The 12518-nt window shown below is 38.6% G+C and overlaps 1 protein-coding gene across 1 annotated transcript in view; it reads right to left on the bottom strand.

Annotated features, from left to right (window-relative positions):
• Positions 1-12237, bottom strand: part of LOC147391119 (mechanosensitive ion channel protein 1, mitochondrial-like) — a 38493-nt gene extending 26256 nt beyond the window's left edge. The window contains exons 1-2 of the mRNA XM_086457743.1: positions 11239-12237; positions 10853-11130 (exon numbers count right to left, since the gene is read on the bottom strand). Coding sequence (XP_086313869.1) covers positions 10853-11130; positions 11239-12044 — 1084 coding nt within the window. The 5' untranslated portion in view covers positions 12045-12237. The remainder of the gene's footprint in view (positions 1-10852; positions 11131-11238) is intronic.
• Between the last annotated feature and the right edge of the window lie 281 nt (positions 12238-12518).

Genomic DNA, 12518 nt, shown 5'->3' with positions numbered 1-12518 from the left:
ACTGAAAATCAGACCCCACCATCTTGCATGACATCGATATAGAGAAGGCTCCAATCAAGTCTTCCTCTACATGAAGAAAATTCTTTTTCCACAAAATTAATATCCCACCATCAGTCCCTAAAGCAGGGAGATAAGTTCAAACCTCTTTTCTAATTCCCCATAAGTCTAACAATATGATCCTTCACAACCACCAACTTTGTTTCTTGTAAAACCACTAGCTAAAGGCCTCCATGTGAAGCATCGCTTTAACTGCCGCCTTTTTCGAGAAATCGTTCAAACCACATACATTCCAAGAGAAAATCTTAACAGACATCATTAACCACAGCTCTTCTCCCGGACCTCCTAGAATAAGTAAACTTAAGGGAGAATTCTTCCACATCTCTCTGTAGCTCTTGGACCTCTCTTGTCCACCTAGCTTTCGTCTTACTCATCTTATTAGACTCGCCTTCCAAACCTAACCCTTCATACAAGCTCGAAGGATCACCGCCAGCACATTCATTACTAATCACCAAATTCTGATTGTCAAACAAAAAATCATGGACAGCCCTGTTGTTCGCATTGGACCTACCCATTATTACTTTATTCATACAATAGCTCACCTCTTAACTGTTCTTCATGGAGATACCCATAAGCACCAACGATTCCTCTCTTTCCTTTTTCAGAGAACGTCACACCGATAACCCAACTGCTAACACATTGACTAGGAAACTATTTGCCAATTCATTCTTACCTCTCTGCCCAGACAAGTATATTCTTCATCCCATCCACCAGACATCTGAACCTCCAAACTATGTGGTTCTTCTAAATGGAACAACTTACAAGAGTCTACTTCAGATTCCGGCACACAACCTAAAAGCATCACCTCTTGATACCCAGACCTTTGACCAGATAGAACCTTTAAGAAAGCTTTCTCCCCAACAAAAAGCAAACGCAAGCTAGATGGCCCTAGATCCAATCCCATCAGGCAAGCTAAATAAGGTTGAGCACCATGCGACAATGCAAAAATGGGCACAAAAGAAAAACCCCACTACAAAAAACCAACTCTTCCTTGCAATAGCAGTCTGCAAACAACACTTCTCCCTGGAAACGAGCTCCCTTTAACGAGCAATTCAAACGAAAAAACCATCATCGAAGGAAGAAGATACCTCTTTTACTAAGATCGTGCCTCGCTCAACTTCTGGACAGGCTGAACAACTTCTAGGTAAAAACTGGGGCCAAAACAATGACGTGGGCTGCCCACTACATGAACTGGGCCCAACTCCTAGAGAGTTTAGCCCACAAAACACTTTTGCAGGCTTCAACTTAAGGGCCAATAATTCTGGGTCCTCCAGTACATCAAAACCAGCCCACCTTGCCGAGTCGTTAACCAAGTCGGCCTCATGAAACTCAATTGGGTTTGATACATGTGAAGCCAGACAATCGACTCACCTACCTCAACTACTAGTTGTCGATTCATAATCATTTCCTCTTCAACACGTGTTGGCTCCCCCTCGAATCCCGTTGTTTATTCCTCCAAATAGCTCCCACCTGTCTTCGTAGGCCCTAGGCAATTTGACTTTTGAAAATCTAGCTCTTGAAATGGTAATTCCAGGCCTAGATCGATAACTCTAGGATTGTCTTCCTCCACCAACTTCGTCGGCACATCTTGAAGTTGTAGGAACACCTCAAGCTGCAACTCCTCCTGGTTCGAACTCATATCCACAGTTCCCTTAAACCCAACTCTACCCAAATCTAAGAGTTCGCATTCTCTAGGCTCCATAAAACGAGAGGGATCCAACTCCTCAAAAGCAGATCCCACAATCCTTAGACCTACTTTGAAGGAATAGCCAAAAGAATTGTTCTTAAAGAGAACTTACAAAGGTATTTATATATTAATCAAGGTGAATGGACATAAATGTCCTTACATAGAAAAATACAAAACTAGAAAACTAAACTAAAGTAAAGACAAGGAAAATGCATATTTCCCAATACTCCCCCTCAAGCTGGAGCAAATGTATCAACTAAGCCCAGCTTGAAAATATGAGAATTCATGACAGAAAGACCAACAAACTTCGTAAGCATGTCGACAAACTGATCTGAAGAAGATACAAATACTGTCTAAAAAGCACCAAATCGAATTTTCTCCCCAAGAAAGTGAACATCAACCTCTATAGGTTTTATTTTCTCGTGAAGGACGAAGTCCGAAGCAAGCATAATAGCGGACTTGTTGTCGCAAAACAATGTAGAGGAATCAAAAATAGGAAATCACAGCTCTGGCAACAAAAATCGAAGCCAAATAAACTCACATGTGTCAAGGGCCATAGCTCAATACTTAGCTTCAGCAGAAGAACGAGAAACCACACTCTATTTCTTACTTTTCCATGAGATCAGGTTACCACCATGAAAAGTACAAAAATCAGAGGTAGACCTTTTATCTGTAATAGAATCAGCATAATTAGCTACAGTGAAGCATGACAAACGCTATTGAACAGTTGAAAAATAAGAGTCCAAGGGCCAGGAAGTGACTTCAAGTAGCGAAGAATATCATAAACAGCATCAAAATGAGAAGTGCACGAAGCATGCATGAACTAATTGACCGCAAAAGTCAAATCTGGTCCGGTGTTAGTCAAATAAAATCAAATGGCCTACGAATCTCTAATAAAAAGAAATATTAAATAATAGATCACCAGATTCAACATAAAGATGATTCTGATCCATAGGAGAGGAAACAAGAAGACAACCAAGCATACAAGTATCCTAAGGAAGATCCAATATGTATTTGCGCTGAGATAGCGAAATACCTTGGTGAGAACGGGCCACTTCTATCCCTAAGAAATACTTAAGAGGACCTAAGTCCTTAACTCCAAAAGCACAACCCAATATCATTCTTACCCTGTCAATTCACTGGGAATCATCCCCAGTAAGGATAATATCATCTACATAAAACAGAACAATAGTACAACGACCATCTAATCCTCGACGAACAAAGCATATATGATATGAGAGGTATCAAAAGAATCCCATTGACAATATAACCTCAGAAAAACGTTGAAACCAAGCTCGCGAAAACTACTTCAGCCCATACAGAAATTTAAGAAGACAACATACCTTCCTATAACACTTCCCATAAAGAAAAAACCTAAGAGGGGGGTCCATATAGATAACCTCAGACAGATCATCATTAAGAAAGGCATTCTTCACATCTAGTTGGTGAAGAGACCGTAAGTGACATGCAGCCAAAGAAATAAAGAGACGAACAATAGAAAGTTTAGCTACAGCACCAAACGTAGCACCAAAATCCTTTCCTCAAGTCCGTGTAAATCCCTTACAACTAGATGGGCCTTGTATCGATCAACAATGCCATCCACGAGATACTTAACAGTGAAAATTCGCTTACAACCAATAGTCCGCTCCCTAGAGGGAAGGGAAACAAGCTCCCAGGTATGATTTGTCTACAAAACATCCATCTCAATGGTTGCAATCCACTGAGGGTCTCGTAAAGTTTCTGAAATAGGCCGAGGAACTCGAATAGAAGCAATGGCAACAAGGTAGGCCTGATAAGAATGAGAGAGCCTTTATAGGAAACAAACTAAGCAATAAGGAGATCAGTAATACACTTCCACCTACCTTTGCGAAGGGCAATAGGTAAGTCAGAGTCAAAAACAAAAGGGACAAGAGGAGAGATAAGAAATAATATACATGAGTCCAAGGAGGTTGGCAAGGCTGGAGAGGGGCGACGGAGTAAACCTAAAGCGTTGGCGAAAATGGAGAGAAGATAGGAGAAAGCAACACTATAGTAGAAGGATCTTGCAAAGAAAAAGAGTCCTGCAAAGATGTGACAAGAAAGTAGGGAACATTTTCAAAAAAAGTGACATCAAGAGAACGTATGACACAATGAGAAACGGAATCATAACATTGATACTCCTTTGATATAGAGGAGAAACCTAAGAAAACACACAAAATGACTTTGTCATCTAATTTTGTGCAATGAGGGGTCCTGTCTTGAACACAACAAGTGCACAGAAAAACTCTGGGTGTAATATGAAAGAGGGTACTATCAGGACGAAGAACATGAAGAGGCACTTATCCCTTTAAAATGCAACTCGAAACACGATTACTCCATTTGAGCAAATCTGCTAGTAATTACAAACTGCCCTTTCTAAACCATTGTTATCCGACAACAAAATACATTTCAATAGGCCCCACTTCAACGCCCTAGAAAACAACCCACTCAATGAAGAACACCAATATCCCCAATCGGCACAAGGAGTGTCGGATTCGCAAACTATGGCCCACCTCCAATGGCCAAAGCACGTCGAAGACCTACTGTCAAATGGCTTCAATTTGTCCCCCAATTTGTCAAAAGAACCCCAGATGTTATTTTTAGCAAGTCCACCTCTACAAATCCAAGATCGCAACCTACTTTCTCCTTCCCTTTCCCAATCACAGGTTGTGGCTACAACAAAACATTTTCGCCAAACCCTTCTCCTGAATCTTGGAGTAGCACCCCATTCGAATCAACAAAACTCTCACCCACATCTCTTAACGAGGTTAAGAGTTCCAGCCATCCCTCACCATTGCTTCCCTTTGAGATTACCAAAGGCCCGACCCAGCCTTTCTCCTTGAAAATGCAGATACACACAAACCTCCCAAAATTGTTTTCCTCACCCATTGCTAGAATATTTCGTCCATCTAAAGTAGATTTCTCCCGTGAAGGCCTATCACGTAACTGACATGCCTTCTCCAGAGAGCTGCTCAACCAAATTAACTATTCCTTTTTCAACACCACAAACAACTATCCTTTCTTACCTCTCTCAATGACCTCTACTACCTTTGGTTTTTCTTTCAGAACACCCGGACATCGAACATCTTTCGATCAACTTGAATCAACTTCATTTAGTGGCTGGTGGAAGGGCTTTTAATGGCACCTTCAATTTGTCGACCTACTTAATCATCTATAAAGATTAACTCGTCCATAATGCTGAAAATTTGCTAAACTAGTAAAGTATGGAGTTCTTTTTTTCTTTATCTAATCTTCTTTAATCTATCTTTTCTATTATTGTTTTGTTTTCTTCATTTTTCAAGCAATGTTGAATTCTTGATTATGATTTCTTGTACTCTTGAATTCTTGAATTCTTGAATCTTAATTTCTTGACACCCATTTTATTCTACCTTAATCCTTATTTCTTTAATCCCTTCTTCAAATCTACCATACCCTATCACTTAACCCTAACCAAATACCCTGAACCTTTTAATTTCAAAATGTTGTAATTGAAAATTTTTGTGTTTTACATTTCAACATATATCCAACTAGGATTTTTGAAACATTTTTCCTATTGTTGCCCAAATCCTTAACCCAATTCCAAAACCACCCAAATCAGATTCCTCAAACCCCAACTTTCCTCTTCTTCCCTCACCATCCTACATCAACATTCTTCATTAATTTCTTTAAATATTTCAAATATCCAAAAGAAATATGGCCTAAGCGTAAGTGCCAACACATTACAAGTACCTTATTAGACTAACTACTACTATTAAGCTGAGAAACAGAATGAGTGCTAGGTGAAACAGGTGCGTCCAAGAGATACAAGCCATTCACTTCACGTCCAGTGCTAATCGTCCTCTTCGACCCCGGACCCTGAAAGACACAATGAGAGGGATAAAAAATTACACTGCAATTCAAATGCTTGGTAATACTACTAACAGAGGTAAAATTAGTAGTTAGTTGAAGAACATGCAGTGCATTAGTTAAGGATAAAGAAGGTTTAACAGAAAAATGACCTTGACCAGCTATAGAAGACAAAAAACCATCAGCAAGGCAAACCTTGCGATGACCAGAACAAACACTATAGATTTTGAACAGGGACGACGTACCGATCATATTATCTGAAGCACCAGAATCAATAATCTATGGTGAGAAAGTAGTGGAAACACTATGTGGAGATGCAAAGGTACCCGAGTAAGTGAAAGAAGAAACCAGCTGAGATAAAGTCTCCATCCAATTGAAGAATTTCCTAAACTTATCAAGCTCAGTCTGGGACATCGATACCGAATCCAAGGAGGAGGCAATAGCTGAAGGGAGTGCCGGATCAGTAGCCGATTGAGAGACTACATAAGCGGAAGATCGTTGAGACAATTGACGTTGCTAATTAGGACGACCATGAAACGCATAGCAACGGGCCTTTACGTGACCTAACTTTCCACAATGATCACACTTATGTCGCTGACATGTAAGTAGAGACCCACTAGGAGGTTGTGGAAAAGGTATGCAAACAAGCATAACAGAGTGGTCTCCTGAAGAGTGAGGTAGGACAGTTGTACAACGACTCTCATCAGCTAAGACATAAGAATACATAGTCTGTAGAGATGAAAAAGGATCCATACCCAATAAATGAACTCTCGCATACTCAAACTCATCCTGGAAACCGGCTAGAAATTGAAAAACTCGATTCTTATCCAGAATCGACTCATATAATGCCTCATCAAGAGGGTCCTTCCAAGCATAGGACGAGAAATAAAAGGTCAACTCTTCCCATCGAGTACGTAATTGTGATATATAGGTGATGACTGAAGAGTCACCTTGCAAAAGGCGGAAAATCTCACGCTCTAAGTTAAAGATCTGGGCATTGTTTTGACATTGCGAGTAGATACTCTTTACAGAATCTCATTTATGTTCTATTTTGTGGTCTTGGAGAACACAAAACCAGCCGCAATGTGTAGTTACATAGATGTAACTAGCCAAAAACGGACCATAAAGTCATTAGCAAACCATTGAGGGTAAGTAGTGTCAGTCGGTGCATGTTGTTTGTCTGTCCCTGTGAGATAACTAATCTTCCCTTTTTCACCAATAAACATTTCAATCGATCGTGCCCAAAGAGGATAATTATGACCATCTAATTTCTAGGTGGTAATTTGGATGCTTAAAAAGTCAGTCGAATGAGAGGGAAGATAGTCCGATCCATCACTATTACTGGTGATCAAGGAAGAGGATGTCTTGGAGGCCATCAAAGAGTCGATGTGCTTTGGTTTGAAAAGAGTTCAAATACGAAGAGACGACTCACAAGGAAAAACTGATCGCAACACCCTAAAGGTGGCAATACACGATCATGAGACGCGTGGAAGGTAATCAAACACGGTTGTAGGTGATCAGAGAAGTCATTAACGCAATCGTAGGGTACCTAGGAGCAGTTTTGTCGCTGCCGTAAGCTTCAAACAGCAACTTGTTGTTGCAACCTTCAAACAGCAACGTTGTTGTGAACACAGCCCCAAAACAGTACCCTACTGTGATCGAAACCCCCAAACAACACCACTACTATGATCGAGACCACCAAACAACACCACTATTGTGATCGAAACCCCCAAATAGCACCTGCCTCGATTTATTTATTTTTTAGCAAACAGCCAAGGAGCTATTGCCACAAGTCTCTATGGATGGTTTAAGAGCCATCATCTGGCCTAAAAGCCACAAAAAAAAAAAAACAAAAAAACAGCACCTTTGTAGTTGTCGTAGGGCTTCAAGATGTTCTAACGACCCTATTGCATGGTGCGATTAGGGTATGGAGCAAAAAAAAACCCGTAGGTGTGATGTTTTAATCTAAGACGAGAGATGTTGAAGATGGATTTAAGAGAGGAAGGGGGCGATGGGGTTTGTAGCAAGGAGAAGGGGCGATGGAGGTAGGCTCTGATACCTAATTGAATTGAGAGAATTCAAAAAGTGATTAATTACTCAATACTAATTAGGCTTTAAAAGGATTACATAGTCTAATAAGTGAAAAAGACTAAAAAGAACAAAAGACCTAAAAAACTAATAAAATAGAGTTATTCAACACTTTATTTCCTCCATCATGGCCTCATGCCACCCTAGATTAAATGGTACTTCTTGGAATATATAAGACAAAAAAATAGAAGACTCAGAGATGATACATGGAAAACAAATTAAATATAGGATGCATAGTACACAAAGGCTTCCCTTTTGCATATGGCAATGGGAGCATTATCCTTGGAAGAAGGAATATATAAAGAAAACAAATGAGTTCCAAAGAATCTAAATTGGTACGTGTGACATAGTGGTTACCCATTTATGGAGTCGTGTGCAAACTTGTATATTATCATAAGGACGATGAATGGATTGAAGAGAAACAAATGTTGGAAGGCCTCTTATAACAACATGCTCGCCCTGAAGAAAGGTAGTACTACACGTAAATAAGGCATGAATTCAAAAAAACGTGACATCCATAGAAACAAAAAAAAAATTCCTGACACGAGATCAAAATATTTGTATTCCTTTTGTATGGATGATACCCCAAGAAAACACCATGTATGGTTTTAGGGTCCAACTCGGTTAGATCAAACCAAAGATATGAATGAAACACACATACCCATAAATACGACGTGAAACAACAAAAGGGGGCTAATATGGACAATAGTCAAGACTCTGTGGAGACTAAACTATAACAGCACAGTTAACATATGATTAGGCATAGTGTAGGTAAGAACGAAAGGCGCACTTAAGGAGCAAAGGCCTCCTAGTGCCTAAAGCACAAGGCAAGGCGCACGCATGAGTAAAATAAGGCAGAATAAAATTATAAAAATAAAATAGTGAAAGGTGTGTTCTAGATATTTTACACTTATAACAGGTACAAATGTGAGTTTTTACAAACAAGTTAAAGTATTCAACACTTCAAGAAGAAGAATGATCAATAGTAAAAGAAAACGTAGAGGGAAATAAGGAGAATAAAAAAAGGGAAGGAAAAAAAAGCAAAAGTAAGCCAACAACATGTGATGTTGCTGCTACGACAGAACAACAATTATGGCTAGCAATGGGTGGGTTCTGGTCAAGCTTGATTGAGCATTAACCAAACCCTAAAAAGGCGGGCTCAACCTTAGACTAGCCAAATACCCTTATCGGCCCTAAGTCAACTAAGTCCTAACTGGTTTGGGCTGAGTAAAAATCACCTAATGTAAAATTCAATATTTTTAATGGTAAAAAATTGAAATTTTCAAATAAATTTTATTTTGTATGTAAAAAGTATACAATCAAATCTGAAATTAGTGTCTTAATTAAATAAATTAATTCATTTTTAATGAGGCACACGCTTGGTGCGATTTGCCCCTGACTAAGGCGTAGTCAAGTCGTTTGCCTTGGTGCGCCTCACTTAAACTGCCTCACCTCACATGTATTAAGGCACCTTTGGTCCGCCCCGCCTTGAGGTGCACTAAAGCACTCGCCTTGACTACACTGGGTGATTGTAAGCATTGCATCTGCCGAAAATTTTCTCGGAACATGCACCACTATCAATATGCTCAAGTAACTCCTAGTAAATGACGATTTTTTGGCTTTGCCACGCCATTCTACTAAGAAGTACATAGACAAGTTTGTGATGTATCATTCCATGTTCTTAAGATAAACCCTCAATTCACCTTCAAAGTATTTGGGGGCATTGTTAGACAAAACTATTTTCTTCTTTTTTATCACATTGATTACCATCTTGTAATATTTTATAACAATATGTGCTACTTTAGTACAAGTCTTCATGAGATACAACCATGTGCAACAAAAGAAATCATCAAACAAAAAAGTAAAACAGACACAAGATGGCAGATCCCCACACATCAGAATGAACAATATGGAATGAAAAAAAAGAAAACTTGTTCAACAATGTTTGGAGAATATGCTCAATCTGTTTCTGATGCATTTCCCTACCAAAATAAGTGTCGCACCTTAATATCTGATAGTAATCCAACTCTTCTCATGGTTCCTGAAGAGTGGAATAAAAAGTAGCTAAAACTCCTCTTTTCCTAACGAAAACTAATAGCCATGAGCAATAATTTATCGTTGGGAATAAGTTGTTGTAATTCATCCCCTTTTTTGGCAATCCATAGGAATAAGAACCCCATACTAATATGAGATTACATAGAGTTAAAAAGCCACGACATTGACATTAGGTTTTCTTGCTCCCACTTATCATGTATAGAATCATCAATAATTGACTACTTCGCTTGGCCATTCACATACCCTAGTTTTCTTCTCCCACCAATATACATCTTAGCAGATTGAGACCATTCGAGCACGTTATTGCCGTCCAACTTCGCAATTTTAATTTTCATATTAGGATTACCATCGTATCCACCTACGGTTGACATAGAACTAGAGGCCCTGGAAACAGTCAAAGATGTCTCTAAACCATTAGAACTGGAATTCAACATCCTCATGCCCAAAGAAAAACCTTGTATTCTCACACCAATAACTAATTTGGCAAAAATATGCCTCACAATACCTTCCAATTCCTTAAATATATATTTTAAAAAAAGTAATGAAGAAAAATAGGAAGAGCGATAAAAATAGATCAGAAGAATCTCACATTCAAAATTTTGATATAAACAAAAGCTTACTGATTTGATCCATCACCAACAAAACAAAAAAAAAAAAAAAAAGATCGCAACTATCTGATGTATTGAAATCTATATTTTTCTCTCACCATAGCAGAACCCGCAAAAAATTCAACTCTATAAGCCTATGTGTTCTTTCTAGTCTAGGGTTTTTAGCAATCCATATGACTGCTGATGTACATCATACGATTGCTAATATCATCCCTCAAAGATGTTTCTTTTAATTTATTTCTATTTCATATTTTTTTTGTCAGGACCTCTTCTGGATCCTTTTTAGACTAATAAAGAATTGATTAAAGCTCTAAAAGGAAGATGAAAGGAAAAGAGAAAGAAGAGAAAACTAGGGAGAGAGTTTGAGTTTATTTTGACCCTCATCACTTACATATTTCACAACTCCCCAAATTTAATAAAAAATCATGTCACCAAATAACTCAACAAAATACAACAAGAAATAGCATATCAGATGAACAGTTAGAAAACTCACCTCCTATTCCACCAACAGTCAAAATAGATTGCACAGCCACACCACATGCCTCAGCTAAAGCCATCAATCCCAATACAAATAGACCCACAGATGAAAGTTTGTCTAGAGCTAGCAACCTTTCTCGGTCAAGCCCAACTACATTCTGAGCAGTCAGACTACGAACAAATACATTCGTCTTCCACCTATGGAGAAACCATACAAATGATACGATAACCGCACCCCTCCAAGCTTGTCCAAGGTATTGAGATGCAATAGTGGTCGGCGCAATCATCACACCTCTGCAAAATGGGAATAATAAAGAACTTGTCATCTTTATATCAGAGCCTTGAAAAATAAGAAGGTTGTCTCTTTTTTTCGTCTAATTAACAAAATGACAACCAACTCACAATTGTGAAAATGCCATGAAGGTGATTAGATATCGCACAGGGTCCTCCAATGCACCCCAAAAGCTTTTATCATATGGAACGTGTTCTTGAAGTAAATTTCCCGGTAGTAATGCAGCAGTGCCTTGCATGGAGTACTTATGAAGTTTCCTCAAAACCCTCGGCATGACAAGCCAAGCCAACATTGTACCAGTTAAAGTCCAACAAACAGGTATAACAACATTTCTTACATAGGGATGTGAATCAACCAACTGTTGAACATGAGGGGTGAGTTCACTAGACAACTCCTTCGCCTTTTCTCCAGTATAAGCCGCAGCATCTACCACTGACTGCCAAGCATTCTTCAAATTATCAACCCATTCACTTCCAACTACATCAGTGTGATTAACCTTTACTTCGGATTCCCGCGGACCATCCCCTTTGCTACCAAAAAATGAAGAATATGCTCGAAAACTTGACATACCCACAGGAAAAGTAGTAGTTTTAGAATGTAAATTCGATAACCCATTGTTGTGTAGGCATTTAGGAGGAAATCCTGAGATGGGTTCATTTCTGTAATTCTGATTATCTTTAACGGATTGGAGAGGCAAAATTCTGAAATGAATATCCTCTATAGTGCCCAAAATACTTGAAAAACTTCTATGGTATCTATGATTAGCACTCAAACATGATTGTGATGGAAGAATAAGATCAGTTAATTTTCTAAAGTTCATGGAAGAACTATATGGACGACTAAATCGCATATGTGAAGCGTGATTAACACTAGTATAAAATGAATTCAGAGTACAAAACCTAACCCCAGCCATCATAAAACCATAGAAAATCCTCCAGGAATTATAAATCAGTCTTCATTTAGAAGAAATTGAACTCTTACGTTTGTCTGCAAGTTGAAACTGAATCAATGAAAGAATGAAACGCTGAAAAACACAGAGATGGAGAGAAGAAAAAGGGCGAAAAGAGAAAAAGGCTGTAGAGTCTAGAGAGAGAAGGTTTTTTTTTTTTTTTTAAATCGTGCTGGAGTGCCTTTCACGTCAAGAAGTGCGATACAAGGTCCTCGCTGAGGACACTTCAGCTGACTCATTTTTTTTGTTTTTTTGCAATCTTATTATACGGCAATTTGCATCATTTACCACAAAAATAAAAAACGCTATTGATGATTTTTAGGTTAAAAGCACCTCGAATGACGTTTTTAGATTTTGGATTTATATTATAATAGAATGTCATTAAGCATCTCAAAATTTCAATATAGTTTTCTTTGTTTATATTATCATTTCAAGGTACTT

Source organism: Akebia trifoliata, chromosome 11 (assembly GCF_017979445.1).
Source record: "Akebia trifoliata isolate Shusen 1 chromosome 11, ASM1797944v1, whole genome shotgun sequence".
NCBI lineage: Eukaryota > Viridiplantae > Streptophyta > Magnoliopsida > Ranunculales > Lardizabalaceae > Akebia > Akebia trifoliata.
This window is presented reverse-complemented; position numbering and strand designations above follow the sequence as displayed.